Source organism: Lathyrus oleraceus, chromosome 3 (genome assembly GCF_024323335.1).
Source record: "Lathyrus oleraceus cultivar Zhongwan6 chromosome 3, CAAS_Psat_ZW6_1.0, whole genome shotgun sequence".
NCBI classification, from domain to species: domain Eukaryota; kingdom Viridiplantae; phylum Streptophyta; class Magnoliopsida; order Fabales; family Fabaceae; genus Lathyrus; species Lathyrus oleraceus.
The window spans coordinates 244,597,685-244,616,796 of record NC_066581.1 but is presented as its reverse complement, the minus strand read 5'-3'; the positions used below and the strand labels follow the sequence as shown (position 1 = coordinate 244,616,796).

General features: G+C 32.4%; 1 protein-coding gene across 1 annotated transcript; it reads right to left on the bottom strand.

Annotated features, from left to right (window-relative positions):
- Positions 1 to 1,146: 1,146 nt before the first annotated feature.
- Positions 1,147 to 10,892, bottom strand: LOC127126632 (uncharacterized). Its single transcript, XM_051055591.1, has 21 exons — positions 10,069 to 10,892; positions 8,238 to 8,796; positions 7,737 to 7,940; positions 6,964 to 7,068; positions 6,477 to 6,542; positions 6,226 to 6,390; positions 6,013 to 6,087; positions 5,741 to 5,892; positions 5,225 to 5,360; positions 5,080 to 5,149; positions 4,856 to 4,983; positions 4,715 to 4,771; positions 4,225 to 4,410; positions 4,035 to 4,127; positions 3,344 to 3,429; positions 3,152 to 3,218; positions 2,988 to 3,054; positions 2,761 to 2,897; positions 2,190 to 2,281; positions 2,012 to 2,078; positions 1,147 to 1,893 (listed from the first exon to the last, which is right to left on the bottom strand). The coding sequence occupies exons 1-21, from the start codon at positions 10,743 to 10,745 to the stop codon at positions 1,729 to 1,731; spliced, it is 3,354 nt and encodes a 1,117-aa protein (XP_050911548.1). The 5' UTR covers positions 10,746 to 10,892; the 3' UTR covers positions 1,147 to 1,728.
- Between the last annotated feature and the right edge of the window lie 8,220 nt (positions 10,893 to 19,112).

Below are 19,112 nucleotides of genomic sequence, written 5' to 3'. Positions count from 1 at the left end.
CGGGTTTAGATTTGGGAAGAGAAAAACCGTCTCCGTACCCACCCCGTTGTCATGTCTAGGCCCGACCCAACCCAGAAAAAACAAAAAAAAAAACAAATGGACGTGTTCAAACGGACCAACGCGCCAAATGGTTGGCATTGGCTGGTTCACCTAATTTTAAATGAGCGGACCGGATAGTAAATATTGGACTGCGGGTGCCATGACCCGCCCGAATTCCATATGCTGAAACGACGCCGTTCTCATAAGTGGGTGGGATAATACTCGATAACACTTTCATTTCCCCCATTCACTCATTCATTTCATTTCAACGTGTTCTCTCTAAGGTTATCTGATTCCATCGATCCAAACAAAATCTAAGATGAAAATGAAACTCTAACAAGAACCACTACACCACCACCACTGTTGCTCACTCACCTCCACTCACCACCTTGACCGTCGCTCACTCACTGTAGCATATATTGATTTGATTTTCTCTTGTATTTATGCTTTCAACTTTTATCTATGTACTACTATCATCACTCATATTGAATAATGATTCCACTTGAATCTATGTACGGTTCCTTTTCAAGTTTTATTAAGATTTGTAATGGTTTAGCTTGACCGGTGTTTTAACATAGAAAGAAGAAGAATACCATTTGATTTAAGATTGATTTCGTTTGCAAGGTTGTTGTATTTTATTCAATTTTAGAGTTTTGTTTTTTTAGGTTTTGCTATTTAGGGTTTTAAATAACAACTTTTTGTTTTGATTCAATATCTAGATGTGTCATCTGACAGCAGTTTTTGGTTATGATTCAGATACTACAGTTCATAAAAATTCAAAAATGTTTTCCATTTGTCTAATTCAGACTGATAAAGTTCGTCATAACCAACTAGAACAAACCGATTAAGAAAATGGAAGGAACTAGCTGGACTCATAGTCCAACCTCAGTTTCAATTGGGTGAGGATTTTGGGCCTGAAACAGTCCAATGGCTCATTGTCCAGTCCTAGCTACCCTGGCCACTGTCCTTCACAACAGGATTTGCAAGTTGCAACCATTATTCTTACTTTATCCGATATTTTCCAATTTTTAAAATTAAAAAACTGGAGAAAAAAATAGATGTACTAATATAATTGCTCAATGTGTTGACAAGTTATGAAAAAAACAATTAATCTCATACCATACGTAATTTTATTTGTGCTTGCATGTAAAAATCCTCATACTTATTCTCATTTTGTAATCTCCCCAAACCACTTGTTTTGGAGTTTGGTTTGACAACAAGGACATAACCAACGGATAAACAGATAAATAAATGACATTGTTTCAAAAATAACTGGTCAAAACTGTTGGAATCTGGAAAAAAACAAAAAAAAAAACAAAAGAATACTAGAATGCTATGTGGTTTACGGAATCAAGCATGACTCAGGTTGGCGCCTCGTCCCCACCATCCAGGCAAGGATCAAGTCACGCAGTTCATTCCTTTAAACTATAACACGTATACACATTTAACACCAAAACTGCTTTTCAATCTAACCAACCCAACACCTCTGTAAAAAAGCCATACCTCAAAAGTCATGGGGTGAATACTTGGATTGCCAAATATGGTTCAGCAACCAAGAAACAGTAACCAGGTGCAGCTGTTGGTCTGGAACAGGCACTGCAATGCTAAAGGAACAAATTTGACCTGACACGGTAGTTTCACAAAGGGCAACCATAACATCCCATGACAAAAGACACAAATCTAAAATAACTAGGATGATAGAATTGACTGAAGTGCAAGCTGTTGCTGAGGGTGCAATGATGACCAGGTTGAAGCAAGGGTAGAAGGTGGCAAAGTCTGTTGAAGTTGCCTCAATAAATTAATCATCCGACTTACAGTTTGTTCTGTCGCCAGATCAGTTCCCGCACATAATATCTACATCATAATGGAAAATGGGTGCCAAACAAACATAAGTTTATAGTGGAAATGGAAATAGAGTTAAAAAAACTAACAGCACTAACTAAAAACTAGCATTGGTAAAAGATGTATGTACCTCGGCAAAAATTGTAACAATCTTGGGAAGATATTGATTGTTTTGACCTATAAGTTCTCTATCAGATCTGAAATTGAATAAATGTACAACACATTAAAATCATTAGTCAACAGGAAGTAGATATAGCAATTAGATATAAAGCATTTAATCAAAACATGTTCTGGATAAGACTTCTTACCTTTCAACCATTGAGCAAAGTAGGTCATGCACAACTTTAGCCTCAATTAAATCACCTTTTATAGGCAAGCAACTTAGCCAAGCCGGAACAACCTGCAATCAAGAAATGATCAATGAAGTAACAAATTAAAACATACAAGTGGGGTGGATATTTGCTCTAAATCTCATTTCTACAAGGAAAACAAGTGGCATGCAAATTAGTGCTAAACTTGTGTCTTCAACTAGTGTTACAAAAATATTAAGTGGTTGGCAATATCATTATGTTTTCCTGAGTGGAAGTGGAAGTGAAACCATGATCCATAAATATCTAATAGTAGTTTTCTGCATTTAATATAATATTTTATAGGAAGCCATGTGTAATATTTGGCAAAAGCTGAAAGTGACAGCCCTCTATATTGCCAAGACTGGATTTGAATAAAGGTAAGTCAAAATCATAGCTGTGATGATCAGAAATTCATTACAGGAAGTAGTTTTAAAACAGCAAACTCAAGAAGTATGACTAACAAACTGTACTTGTTCAAGTGATATTAAGATCGCATGCAAGACTAAGATCAAAAACATGTATGATGTACCTGTGCTGCATTTATGCTATCGCGGTGGAACTGGCATATTTTTCCAAGAGCTGAAACAGCATTATCATATGCCATAACATTATTAGAATCGCGTGCGTTTGGATGTGTTATTACAGCATTTAACCTTGAAAGTGCCTCTGTGATATAACCAAAAAAAAACAATTATAATAATGGTTTAATAAGATACGGATAAAATAAGAATTAAGAAACCGGTGCGAGTAACTGACCTCCAACAAGGGGTTTGAAAACAGATCCACCAAACTCAGCACATACACCAACCCCATAAACAGCTGCCTGAGAAGATATTTGAATTTTTCTTTGAGAAAATACTTGTAAATGTAACAAAAACTATAAAAGCAACATTAATATAAAGTAAACCAATGGTGGGAACCTGTCGAACATCTGAACATTCATCGTTGCAAGCTTCTAGCAAGAAGGGAAGAAATGAATTATAATATCTGTAGCAACAGCATAAAGAATTTCAAATTCAGAACAAATAATTGCATACATCAAATTATAGAGTTCCCAAAGAATAAAAGAAAGGGGAAGAGTTTTTTTCTTGTGAAGGAAGAAAATTTCTTACTTAAGAGCTGCTTCGCGGCAGTGCTCCGCAACGTCATCAAATATACAAATGGCAATTCTCCTTTCCTCTGAAGTTTTGTCTTTACCCTGATTATAAGTTGTGAACAAGGGAAATTTTTAATTCAGAAGGTTATATGACTTACATCCCTAACCCAAGCTATAGGTATTGGGACAAACATTAACATGTCATTCACAAATCACAAGAGGGGGCAGGGGGTAATAGACTACAAATCATAATATGAAAACTTTGTTTATCTAAAAAATATTATAAGAAAATTTCAACATTTCTTTACATTCTTTAAAAGAACAAACATAAAAACAAAACAAAAGATAATAAATATACAACCTATAATTGCGTCCAATAACATTTACAGGGGGGGTAGTATTATCAAAATAGGGGCTGCACAATGTTTTCCACTTTTCAGGCTAAATTTCCTTTATTTCCCCATTAAAAACAATATGGAACAAATAAGAGAACTGATGCCTTTATAAGAAAGAAAGAACCCATGTTTATCAAAAACGAGATCATTTTTTCCTTTACATTAGATGTTCAAACTTTAATAAATAAGGGAAAATGTGAGAAAAAAGCTAAGGGGCAAAGAAAAGAAAAAACTTTAATAATCCTAAAAGAAAATGAAGATTCATTCCAGCGGCAAAAAGAAGACAAGAGACAGGAGTGTAAGAGAACTTACAAACATAGGTGTTAAGTATGACGAAAGCTCTTCAAAGAAAGGCAAAAAAGATGCGCTGAATGTTTTTATCAACGTCCCCAAACAATCACCAATCTAGCACACAACATGATTCAACATAAGAGCTAGAAAAGCATGCACATAAAGAATGCAGTTAAAGAGATGATTCCGTTGACAAACATATTAACCATACTTGATCAAAAAGTTCTTCTTCTTGCTCATTTTCCTCCTTGAGTAGTTCTTTTTCTTCGGCATCAAAGTCCTCTTCTTTGGCTCTCTCTGCTCTTTCATGCTTTCTAGATGAACTGGCAGTGATGACTTGTTTAATCTCATCAACAATGCTCCTTACTTGCTTTTCATCTAGATGTGGTCCTGAGACCTGAGAGAAATAAACCATAGCTAACTTCAGGTTTGAACAACAGCTTAAGGAGAATTGATAACTTGAAAAATACAATAAACAAAAACAACATTGTCGTAGCATAAATATTACAATTCCTATCATCACATTATATTTCACATCTCATTGCAAATTGTATTCTACATGACAAATCCCTACGGTACTACACAAGAAGAGCAACAACAAATCATTTGGCTATAAATTTCTCCTTCACTTGTGGTTACTTGAAAAAAGGTAAAAAGGATTGCATGTCATGGAATAGTAATTTATTTCCAATAACACAAACCTGTATGCATTCATTCAGTGCATCCAACATGCTTGCACAAATTTCTACCTCTGGCTCCTGGAAGACAACTGAATACATTGATACAAGTACTAAACTTAAAAATTAAAACCAAAAAACCAGAACTATAGGCAGCATTTTAACCTTGTGTAAAGCTTCCACCAAATTTGGAATTATATAATCAGACAATTGTTTTAAGTAAGCTGCATCACGGCCTTGTGACTGCCCCTTCTCTATAGCCAATTTTGCTGAAGACAACAGTTCTGGCATAGCTATTAACAAAAAAAAAGTAGGTTACACTAAAAATCCAATAAGAACTGCCAGAAATACATACTAGAAGCAAGGTTCTAATGGAATAAAGAATATACCTGAAACAGCTGCTTTCCTAACTTCTTCGTGGAAATAAAATTTAAGAAGAGGAACCAATGTGGAAGCGACCTAGATGATTCAACAAAGTTAGCAAATAAATATTTTGGTTAGAGCGATGCCAATAAAATAAAAAACAATGCCAACCTGGTCAATCCAAGGAAAAAAACCTTCCTTCAACTCATCAGCATAGCAACATAACATGTTACATGCTGTAGCCTTCTCCTCCAGGACACTAGTCTTAATGCCTATCCTTTTGTCCCCGAGAGTGATGGTTTCAATGCTACAACACGAACAGCCAGACAGCAAGTAGTCAAGAGCATGTTAAATGTCTATTAATATAGTCAATGTCTCTTTCTTTATTTCCAGTCATAAAAAATCTGAATGTTTTTCTATGCTTATTCCATTTGTTTATATAATAAAAGATTAATTGACAAGGATATCACCATATAAATATAAATTAATTAAAGCAGCAAAATGCAGCTCACGTTTACTCAAATGGCCAAAAAAAAGTTTAAAATAAAGGCAGTAGTAGAAAGTAGAAACTCAAACAAAAGAAAGGACTGCATAAAGAAGTGAAATAAAGATTAAAATTGATCCAGAAACACATCATGGATATAAATCTTGTGACCCGAAATACAGTAACAAGAATCAGAAGGACACCTGTCATCCTCTTCATCAAATTCAGCATCAGAATCTGTTGATGTAATTGTCACATCAGGCTTAAGTTGTGCAGATTGAAGCAAGGGAGGCATGACAAATCCCATGTATGGGAGAAAATCCTGCCCAAGGCACTTGCAAAGTCGTGCCCATGCCTGAGAATATAGAAGCCAAGTGAAAATCTCAGGTATAAATGTATTTAAACCATAACAATAAAATATAAATATATGATCCAAAGTTGATGTCAACAAATGGAAGGAAAAAAAGGGTCATACTTGTAACATGTAACTTGCAGTTGGATCATCGGCATCCAGTTGAGATTGTTGCAGTGACATCAAGACATCCATGACCTAGTAAATGAAGAATGAAAACCATACATTAGCACACAAAAAGTGAAAAATAATCAGATTGTATGAAATAATATATAAAAACTATTTGGATAAAAAATAAACACAAGAACTAACATGCTAAAATAAATTAAAAATCACCTGCTTGGCATCATCCCTGAACTTCTCTTTTCCAACAGCCATTCCTACCAAACTAATACACTCCATTGCTTTGGCACGAAGCATGCGATTAGATTTATCATTTGCATTCAACAAAATAGCTTTTAGGTATGGAGTTACAGCATCATAATACTTCTGAAATTTCTCCTGTTAACATGAGATTTTTAAATTTATCAAGTAAAAAACTTAAAAATAATGTGATACCAATAAAGAAGAATTGTTATATAAAGCACCTTTGAAGAATCAGCAACAGATGCTAATGCTGTCAAAGCACCTTCTTGAACCATCTGGTTTCCACCCTATAATTCATGCATCAAAAGAGATGAAATCATATAATTCCAAATTTATCATCCCAACTATATAAAATATAAAGCAGCATAACACCTTTGGTTTATAAGTACTTTGAAACAATTGATGAAACAAATTAACATTATACAACAATACTCACAGTCATGAAAGAAATACTAACAAATTAGAAATCTATGGCTTCCTTCAAGTATCAAAAATTAAAGATGGGTAAAAAATAGATAGAGTAAATGCAGATCCTCTCGGTTCTTGGAGACCAAAACAACAAACTAATGAGAATCCATGACGGTTTCGTTACTTTCAAACGAAATCAAAATGTATAACCAAAACAAAGACCATATGATCTCCTTCACCAGAAAAATATTACTTCAATATTCTCAGAAGTTCTTGCTATAAATATCTATAAACAAATACCTGAAGGAGTACAAGAAGTTTGCTCACAATCCCATCCAAATAAGGTATTAGAATATCTGGATTGCAATTCTCGGTAAAATTTAGCACTGCAGAAGCTGCATGAGCCTGCAATGTAAAAGTAATAAATTGAATGATGACATGATTAATCACTTCATAAATTCAAATGTGATATCAATAATCAGGAACTCCCGATTCATATTAACACATCAGTAGTCGCACTAAATGGCACTAAACTACTGACCCAGTAATAACGAATGAAGAGATAACTTGGGCAGAAAAACTCTAATACTTCAAAGAAAATAGCCATATAAGCCATGATAAAATGATGAAATATATTAATAATGCATAATCCATAAAATTAGCCCAGCCAGTTTAATACTCTCATGTCAAAATGTCTGATAAGTATGAGAAAACCCTGCACAAAGCCTTTAGAGAACTGAGGATAGTTACGGCGGTATACAAGATATGTGAACAGAAACTAAAACCTATAAACAATCCATGAGGTAACACAAGATAATAAATGCATGAGATTACTTTGACCAAGCACGTGCAGAATCAACCAATGCATAGAAAAAAATTGCTTGTCCCAGTATAATACAATATACATGATCAAGGGTCAATGGAAGAACAACAATGGAATCCAATAAGGCTAGATTATAAAGTCCGTCTTAACCTAATATGATTGAGAACATGAAATGGTCAATAAAAACAAATTTAGATGACAATAAATTAATTTAGTTGACAATGTAGTTGGTTGAGTTAAAAGTGCAAACCTGTACTCGAGGATTTTGAAAATCATCCATGGCTCCCGCTAATGCAGGAAGCACTAAGTGATGATAGTTAATCTGCAAGTTTGGTCCCAAATCTGTGGACAACTGTCCAATTGCGTTTATAGCCGCCCACCGCACCCGAGGGTTTGGATCAGGAAATGAACTCAAAACCATTGACAATACATGCTCCAGATTCTTTGTCATCACCTGCACCACCAAAAATTAGGTTTTAATACACATGCATAAGTTATTTTTCCCCATGATAATCCCCAATTATTCACCAACAACACAGTCAAAACAAAGGTTTAAATTTGAAGACAAAAGCTTAAATTTGAAAAACTGTTGAGACAAAACAATAAACAGATGTTGTCCAATTATAATTGTAACTTAAATACAAAGGTATGAACATTATTTACAAAACAACAATAAAATAATAGCTTATACAATAATTTTAAACAAAAAATCACTTATGATGAACATGGGCCAGTACAAATAAAAGAATACCTTGGAACAACCCTCTGCAATTTGTGCAAAGGCAACGAGTGCAGCATGGCGCTTTTGCCATTCAGGTGCAGCCAAGTAAGTTGGCAACAACTCAGACGCAACTGGAACTATCGTGTTCCCGCCCAAAGAAATTGAAAGTCTATCCAAACATTCCTGTCCAAATCCGTAGTTACTAGTCTCGCCAGCATCCTCATCTTCAGACACTGCAGCATGCCAAGCAGCATCATCCTCAATATCCAGCAAGAAATTCATCAGCACACTAAATAGCTTTTTCACAAACTGCGGCAACTTCCTCATCATCCCAGGAGCACGCTCCCTTGCCTCGGCAAGGGTAACAACAAACTCAATAGCCAAATGGCGAGTCCCTTCTTCCAATGACTCGGCCTCGCTGATTTGCAGCATGGCACCAACAACGTCAACAATCTGCCTCCGCAGGAAACGTGGCTCAGTCCCTGCAAGCTCAATGAGGAGTTCAAGTGCATCCTGTGCAGTCGCCTCCTGGCCAGAATTCAATGCCTCTGTCAATGTCTGCATCATCAGAGGAAGCAAATCTTGGAACCTATTATCACACGTGAACAAACACTTAGTAAGAAGTATACCGTTAGAACGGATGATTAAGCCAATAACGGTAACAGTCTCCCCAACTTCATATATAGAATTCAAACATTAATCATAACTAACTACATATCAACTTTTCACGAAACTTATAAACTAAACTCGTTCCAATTTATGGATATACAGTATGTTGTTAATTTATGATAGCTTTGCATAACAAACTAAACCCATTCCAATTCAAGGTCTATGTTGCTAATCTATGAGGCAATTCCCTAAAATGCTATAGAGGATAGGCACTATTGTGAAGCTATTGTAAAGAGTAAAAACCAATGTGCAAAGGAAGCATAAATACTCAAAAGTGAAAAATACACACAATTAAAGAGACCATTGTACTTAAAGCAACCTAAAGTACAGAGCAAAAAAACTCAGGCAAACAAGAAGAATAAAAGAGTGCTTTTTTAGCCCAAGCACAACATTACTCCTAAATGAGTTTGGGTAGAACTTTATACCCTAAGGCTATGTTTGGATTGATGGAACATAACGGAGCGGAGCGGAATGGAACATGATGGAGAGCAGAACGGAACGGAATGGAATATAGATCACACTCCATTGTTAGTTTATTTTATTATAAATGTCTCATTCCATCACATACACCCCAAATTGGATGGAACAAAAAATAGAGATTTGGATGGAATTGGATGGAATGGATTCCATCATGTTTCATTCAATTCCATCCATTATTTACAAATCCAAACAATGGAATCTCATTAATTACCACTCCACTCTATTCCATTCCATCCCATACCACCAATCCAAACATACCCCGTTTGGGAGTTGGTTTTTGGAGGGTTTAGGAGGAGAAGGCTTTGGAGGGTTGCGTCTATATCTTGAAATGTTTTTGATATTTTTAAAAAGTTTAAAAAACAATATGATCTTAAATTGGAGCATAATTTTAATTTACCAACAATAATCAAAAGTTCAGTGCATCTCAATTTTTATATGAAACATATGAACTCGTTCAATTCAAGCTAATCCAAATTGGAGCATAATTCGAATTTAACAGCAACAATGGAAAGTTAAGTACATCACAATTTTTGTATGAAACATATAAACTCGGTTCAATTCAAGTTAATCCAATTTGGAGCATAATTCAAATCTGCACTGCTATTGCATGCTATTGACAACATAACTAAGTCCACATCAATTTTATATGAAACCTATAAATGATTTCAATTTAAGTTAATTCAAATTGGAGCATAATTGGAATTTGCAATACCTGTCACGGTCGGAGGGATTGGAGAGACACTGAACAAAGTTGATGCTGGCAGCAAGGGCAGCGATGCGGACATCTGAGGAGGATGTAGCAGCGCTGAGGCTGCGGAGGAAAACAGAGTGAAGAGTTGACAATTGAGGAATTAGGGTTTCACCTATGTAATGAGCCAATTGGGCAAACACAAGGAGAGAAATCTCCTGAAGCCTAGCATCAGGCGAAGTAACCCATTGGAAGAGAAGAGGGAGTAGGTCAGGCCATGAAGCAAGGTCATCGGAGAGAAGAGCGGAAGCAAGTTCGGAAACCGTGTCACAAAGCTTCTTAGCAATGGATTTGACAGGCTCTTGATGGAGAGAAGAGAGAAGGAGGGAACGTAGGGTGGATTGAGTGGAAGCGGTGAGGTGTGGGTAGATGAAGGAGTCGTCGTGGTGGCGCGTGAGGTGACGACGGAGGAGGATTGTGGACATGGTGCGAGTTTCTGGGTTAGGGGAAGTATGGAGAAGTTGGGAGAGTTTGAGAATTAGGGAATCGGGGTAGGTTTGTTTGCATAGGTTGAAGAGATTCTCGGCTTGGGAACGGAGGTCGTTGGTGGAAGACATGAGGTTTGTGATTAGGGATTCTAAGTGAGATGAATCGGGTCCGAGAATCAGAGCCATTTGGGAGTGGTTTGGATCGGTGGCCATGGTTTGGTTGTGAATTGTTGTGGCGGAGTGATGGTAGAGAGAGAAAGAATGGCGGAGTGTTTTTGGATAGGGGAGAAAGAGAGGGGGAAAGGGAGGGAAGAAGTGTGAGTCGCTCGAAAATCGAAAACAAGGGTTTTGTTTCTGTTTCTTAATAGTAAAAGGGGTTTTTAATGGCGGGGTTATGCGGCTCCCTCAATTTCTTATCGTACGGTTTTTTACCATTTCCCCAATACCGTCTCGCCACGTTACACCACTTTTTTATTCACAGTGAAATTAATTAGTATACATTGGTGCAAACCGTCAATTTATATCATTCTTACTTTTTAGTTTGTTAAAATAAAAATTGTGTTAAAATAAAAATTAAATTGATTAATTATTATACAGTGTGAATATAAAAAGTTCTACGTCTTAAATCATCCGTTCGTATTACTCTAATTATCCGTTTATATTATTTTTTAAGTAATTAAAATAAAAGTTAAATTTTTTAAATAAATTAGTGATTATGATTAACTGACAGTATAAAAAATTTGTATACTATTAATACATCTAATTAAATCCTCTCAAACATCCAACGTCTAGAATTAAAATCATTATATATTTATCAATGTATTTCAATTAAATTCAACAAATAATTCTATAATATGTTTAAAAAGAACTATTTTACAGAAAAAAGATAACAATGTTTGTTGAAAAAATAAAATAATAACTTAATAGTCAAATTTTTATTTCATGGGTGAATGAATGGGTTGTTTTATAAATTTTAATTTTTAAAATTCAACAAAGAAATAGAATATTATTCATTAATCTTAAGTTTTATTATGTTTTGTATCTTTAACTTAAATTCTTATTTTTGATGAAATTGTTTGGGGAACTGAACCGAATACTCTATTTCTATGGAGGAACTAGAAATGAATAAAGTTGGATGATATTAATCTTAAATGGTGACTCTAATCTCTATTACGAAAGTGCATGGTGCATCAATATGATTAGCACTTTAACGTCCAAGTCAATTCAAGATGAGTATAATGAAATTTGATATCAGAGATTGTGTATATTCTCATAGCATGTGAGCAGTTTTTATATTTTGGGTCGAGTATAATGAGCTTGAGATGGATTGGGCATTTTGGCTGGTCCAGAACAATTGTCCCAAAGGTTTTATCAAGCACTAAAGGAGTCGCGGGAAACCTTAAGTATCATTGATTGGTCTCAATGTCGTAGTCCGAAGTGAGATGGAACTCAATCGCTTGGGATCAATTTTCTAAATAAGTAATGGGGAACACGCGCATTTAATACGATCTCATCGACGAAATATTTTGTTGTCATTTCCTGAGATGTGCAGTGACGTGACCAAGTGGAGTATGGTGTGATTTATGGAGTACCTGAGTGCACTCAATTTGGCGTGTATCCATGAGTGAAAATATAGTCATTGATCATGTGGTCTTTGTTCATAGTTAGTTTTGATCTTTCAATTGTCATTGCTTATAAATATAGTGAGTTGAATATTTGGAAATTTTCGTATTCTATTAACTTTCAAGCTTTCAGTTGCTTTTCCAGAGAAATGTCTTCGTTTCTTTTTCTTAAGAACATCACTAGAAGTATTTCAGAGTTTTGCTTGAAGCTTTTGCATTTTTCATTCCTTCTGCTTCATCAGTTTCCCATAATCAATACCCTTCTAACTCAAGTTTTACATTCCGCTTTCCTTGTGTTTCTAGTCAGGATGCATGATAATAATGTTGATTTAATAAGTGGTTATGAGGTGGAAACTTCATTTGGGTTATCTCATGATTCTCGTCATTTTTTCCATATGTTTACACTAAAAATTAGTAAACAATCACTAGTCTCTTATTAAAGGCTACTTGCAAGATCAAATAGGGAATCCTGGGACACATGCTAAAGATTTTGGTTTATAGTTTTTCGTTGAAAAAAAATGGTTTCGATTGGGTCAAAAAAAGTTATGAAGAAGCTTGTAGAGATGTAGTTTTGACAATGGTAAAGCAGGAATGTTATAATAAAACAAGAGTAAAAAGACAATCTTATTAATGTAAGGATGAAAGTAACTAGGCAAGAGTCATAAATTGAATTGAAAGACTTTGCATTAAAGGAAAAGTGGTGTTTCAAGATTCATACATTCTCTCGGTGAAAACTCTTTTCTAATGAAATGAACACCCCAAATTTTACAAATGAAATCCCTATTTATACTAGTGTAGGATAATTGCTTCCTAACATTTATTTCTTCAGCATTTTCCACGTAAGAGCTTTGCATTCATTTCGTGTAAGAACAAGATTTGGTTATTCATCTGGCTGTTAGTTTTGATGATAATGATGATTTGTTTCTTAGAGAATAATTTTGTACATTAATGGTTTTTGTCTAGTGTGTAGCTTTTGCTAACATGTTTTGACTATGAAGCTTTGATGTGTGACGTCATCAGATTTTGGAATCAACACACTCTAACTCTGAAGAGACACAAGTGTCTTACAAGATGTTGTCAAGTTCTAAAAAGCTCTTAGGCAACGGTTCTGATTAGCGTTTGTGCTAAAGCTTCTGACTGTGACTCTGATTGAAGAGCCTCTGAAGGATTGTCAGCCTTCAAGATTATGCGCTAAGTTTCGAAGATTCTGAAGAACAAGATTTAAAGACTCTGAATACCAGATTCTGAGGAACTGTGTCAAGACTCTGAAGATCGAGGTTTTGAAGATTCTCTCAACCAGTCTCTTGATCCTTGTAAGCATGCTTCAGAATCATTTCATCAGAAGCATTTTGACAATGGCTATAATGACACACAATAGACAAAACAACCACAATAGAGAATGAAATCCAAGGTTGTAATAATCTATAATGAGTGGAAAGTAATAAGAAACCATAACAAAATGATACAACAAAGTATTAAAAATTAACCTATTATTTTTACAAACTACTACCACTAGAGAGAGAGAGGGGGGCTTGGAGAAGAGATATAAAGAGAAAAATGAGGAAAAGGTGATGGAGAAGTTTGACAATTATGTGAAATTAAAGTACAAAAAGTTGAATATATTAGTTTTGTTTGGAACCAAATTTAACAAAACCGGTTGAAAATGCTCAATAAAGTGAAACCAACTAGAAAAAGTAGTAACTAAATTGGTTGAATGGCAAGTTTAGTTCAAATTTTAAAATTTTAAAATATGTGAAATTAAAGTACAAAAAGTTTAATATATTAGTTTTGTTTGGAACCAAATTTAACAAAACCGATTGAAAATGCTTAATAAAGTGAAACCAGCTAAAAAAAAGTAGCAACTAAATTGGTTGAATGGCAAGTTTAGTTCAAATTTTAAAATTTTAAAATTTTAAACCAAATTTGTCCCCATTTTTGGGATATGGCAAAATAAGAGAAAAGGTCACATAAGTCTTTTCCACATCATGTAATTTTCTTATATTAAAGATTCCAAATTTCTCTCACTATTTCCTTTTTTCAAATTTTCTCATTTTCATTTTAGTTTTATTTCTCTCCATTTCATTTTTTCTATTTTATTTTTTTAAGTATAAATAATAAATTTTGAACATTTTTTTTAATTTAATGAAGAAGAACACACAAAAAATGTTGAATTTTTAAAACACTGAGTTTAATCTCAAATTAAAAACATAATTATTTTATAATTATTCAAAAAATATTTTATAATTTATAAGATCATTTTTTATTTTATAATGAATTAACTCATCTAAAATTGACACATGTATCTAAATACATGTTATATTGTATCGAATAATATTTTAATAATGATGCACACAACTAAGTTTCTATTTCACCTTCACGAGTCACTATCAAAATAATATATTTTTTATTTTAATCAACGACTATCTTTATTTGAGAAATAAATTATTTATTTTCAAATGTGATTTTTTTTTTCTTTCTCCTTCTCACGAGTCTCTTTTTTTCTTTTTTGTATGCTTATTTAACTCAATTGAGTTTATATGATAATTGTTCATTTTACAATTAACTAACACATTTTAAATTGACACGTGTATCTAAATATATTTTATATTGTATCAAATTGAATATCACTCAATAATGATACACACTACTAACTTTTCATTTCACATGTGAGTATGAGGATAATATCTATATTATTCTAATCAACAATTGACTTTAATTGAGAAATGAATCATTTATTTTCAAATATGAAAATTTTCTTTATTTTTTTCAAATTATTTTTTTTATTTCAAATTTACACATGTATCTAAATATATTTTATATCATATTAAATAAATTTAACAATCCATACGAGTATTTGCTAGTAAGAAACATCAAAACATAAGAGGCTTATGCATAACAATGTTGGAATTCTTAGGACAATGAATATAGTATTAAGATGATTGATTTTGTCATCAAAAAAGAGGTATGTAGTTTGTTGCTCGTTTGTATTATATATCCTATTTATTTCTATAAAATATAATTTAAAAGTGAAAAATTAAAATCTAATAAAACATAAATATGAATTAAAAAATATATATAATTTGATATTAAATTTAAAATATGTTTAATTATACTCTTGGTTACTCATCTATAAACTTCTTGAAACATTTTTAATGCATTTTCCTCCAAAGCAACGGGGTTGTCGAGATTAATGCATTATATAGCTTTGGTTGCATCACACAGACAGAACAAGAAACTAGTCTGATTGTTGTATCTAAATATTTAAGTGGAAATGTTACACTTTAAAGAATGTGATTGATTAATAATTACATCAGATATTTGTTTAAAATATAATTTAAGACAATTTAAAAATTATTTACATTGTTTATGAATTAAATTAAATTTTATATTAAATAGTAAATTCATTAATATGTATATTAAGTGTTCAATTAAAATTATGGTAGATAGTATTGTCAAAAAAGGATAAATATAAATAGTAAATAATGAAGTTTTTACCTAACTTTAGAAATAAATATAGAATCATATTATACCATGTGAGAATTTGTATCTAGATATTTTTAAATACAATGGAAGATGATCGAGTAAAATAATAACATAACTTCAATGTCTCATGTATAAAATGTGGTAAGTTACTTAACAATTGGCCATAAATTTGAGGTTGAGGATAATTTTATAATTTTATAATTTTATTTATGATTATTTCGTTCTTTTTTTTGATAATTCCTTCTCGGCACCCCAGTTAAATCTGACACCTTCATAACTTCATAATTTTAAAATTGTGTTTGAAAAAATTTGAAACAAATTTTCTTATGAAATTTTTGGTAGGTATATTAGAATTTTTGATACACACTAAATTTTCAATGATGTATTTATAATTTTCGATATGCGGAAATTTCTAAGATTTACTTCAACTTAAAAATATTATTGAAAATTTTAAATGTTCTATTTTATATCAGAAATTTTAGCTAAAATGAAATTTCTTGTTCATATTCAATTAAAATGATTTTTTTAACATTATCGAAAATTTAAAACTTCGGTAGTGAATAAAGTTTTTTTTTGAAAATTCCGGTATTTTTCATATTTTTTATTGGAAATATTCATTTTTTACTGAAAATTTTAAAATTTCTGATAAAAAATTGGAAAATTCAAGAAAAGCTTATACATATTGTAAATTTAAAAAAAAAATAGTTTTTACAAATGATATAATAGTAAAAGTGCTCTAAATGGTTGTCATGTTTAATTGGAAGTGGCAATTTAAATGCTCATTATTATTGCAATTAAATGTTTAGTAGGGATGACAATTAAGCTCATACACACTAAGTACTAAAATGTCCATAACGAATAAGATAGAAACCATCAAATGGACTCGTGCATAGGCACAGGTAAATACTCACTAAAATAAGTGGGTATGTATTCGGATAAGGATATCTTAGTACTCAATTTGTCTCATACACGCATAATATATATTTATATATTGTCATTTATATAATTATATAAAAATACATATATATCAAATTTTTAAAAAATACCATTATAAAGTACCACCGATTTTAATACAAATTTTGTTTATTTAGAAATTTAATAATAAAATCTGAGTTTTTTTAAAATGTTTTTTAAAAAAATCTTTAAAATATTTGATATTTTATAATTGATAGGTTCGTTTTAACTATAAATGCAGGTACCAGGTATAAGTAGATACTTAGGTATTCATAGGTTACAAGTACAGAAAAGTGCACACTTTACCTCGCGATTTAAAAAAAACGACGGGAATGTGATAAGGTCATGGGTTCGATCACCAGGGAGACCTTTTTGGAATTCTGAAATGAAAAAAACACATGTTCCATCGGTTTTGTAATTTCATCGATAGATATACCATATTTTCACCTCGATTATCTCATAAAACCAAGGGGTAAAACAATTTTGAGTTTATTAAATCTAATGTGGATTGCTTATTTCACTAAACCTTATACTGAACATATAACTTATCAAAATTGGATAGGAAAATAATTATATAAACAATTGTGTTATATTTGAATAATAACTTATATTGATAATGATTTTAAAGTATCCTACAACTCATCATTATTCTCATGTTGTTTTATAGTTAAAACCTCTCTAATATTTCAAGTTCTTTATTCAACACTTCTTCTTCTACTCATTCATTGTTGTTGTTGTTGTTGTTATTGTTGTTATTATTATTATTATTGTTGTTGTTGTTGTTGTTGTTGGTGTTGTTGTTATTGTTGTTATTGTTATTGTTGTTATTATTATTATTATTGTTGTCGTTGTTGTTGTTGTTGGTGTTGTTGTTATTGTTGTTATTGTTATTGTTGTTGTTGTTATTGTTGTTGTCGTCGTTGTTGTTGTTATTGTTGTCGTCGTCATTGTTGTTGTTGTGGTGGTGATGGTTGTTATTGTTATTGTTATTGTTGTTGTTGTTGTTACTGTTGTTGTTGTTGTTGATGATGATGCTATTGTTATCGTTGTTGTTATTGTTGTTGTTGTTGCTGTTGTTGTTGCTGTTGTTATTGTTGTTGTTGTGGTTGTTGTTATCGTTGTTGTTGTTGTTATTGTTATTGTTGTTGATATTGTTGTTGGTGGTTGTGGTATTGTTGTTGTTGTTGTCATTGCTATTATTATTGTTGTTGTTGTTGTTGTTGTTGCCGTTGTTATCATTATTATTGTTGTTGTTACCGTTGTTGTTCTTGTTGATGTTGTTGTTGTTGCTGTTGTTGTTGTTGATGTTTTTGTTCTTGTTGTTGTTATTGTTGTTGTTATTATTATTGTTGTTGATGTTATTGTTTATTGTTATTGATGTTGTTGTTGTTGTTATTGTCGTTATTGTTGTTATTGTTGTTGCTATTATTGTCGTTATTGTTGTTGTTGTCGTTGCTGGTGATTGTGGTAGCGTTGTTGCTGTTGTTGTTGATGTTATTGTTGTTGTTATTGTTGTTGTTGCTGTTGTTGTTATTCATGTTGTTGTTATTGATGTTGATGTTGTTGTTGTTGTTAGTGTTGTTGTTAATGTTGGTGTTGGTGTTGGTGTTGTTATTGTTGTTGTTGTTGATATTATTATTGTTGTTTTTGTTTTTGTTTTTGTTATTGTTGTTGTTGTTATTGTTGTTGTCATTGTTGTTGTTGTTGTTGTTGTTCTTATTGTTGTTACTACTGTTGTTGTCTTTGTTATTGTTGTTATTATTGCTGCTATTATTGTTGTTGTTATTATTGTTGTCGTTGATGTTGTTGTTATTGTTGTTATTTTGTTGTTTTGGTTGTTGTTGTCGTTGTTGCTGCTGCTATTGTTGTTATTGTTGTTGCTCTTGTTGTTGTTGTTCATGTTATATTTGTAGTTGCTGCTATTGTTGTTGATGTTGTTGTTGTTGCTGTTATCATCGTTGTCGTTGTTGTTGTCGTTGTTGGTGGTGGTGATGGTGGTGGTGTTGTTGCTGCTGCTATTTTGTTGTTGTTGTTGTTGTTATTATTATTATTATTGTTGTTGTTGTTGTTATTGTTGTTATTGTTGTTGTTATTATTATTGTTGTTGATGTTGGTGTTGTTATTGTTATTATTATTGTTGTTGTTACTGTTGTTGTTGATGTTGGTGGTGGTGGTGGTGGTTGTGGTGTTGTTATTGGTGATGATGTTGTTGGTGGTGGTGGTGTTGATGTTGTTACTGTTATCATTGTTGCTATTGTTGTTGTTGTTATTGTTGTTGTTGTTACTGTTGTTGTTGTTATTGTTATTGTTGTTGTTGTTGTTGCTATTTTTTTGTTATTGTTATTATTGTTGTTGTTGATGTTGTTGTTGTTATCATTGTCGTTGTCGTTATCATCGTTGTTGTAAATGTCACAGTCGTTGTCTTTATCATTGTCATTGTTTGTTGTTATTGTTGTTGTTATTGTCTTCATTGTTGTTGTTGTATTTGTCTTTGTCGTTGTCGTTGTTTGTTTATTATTGT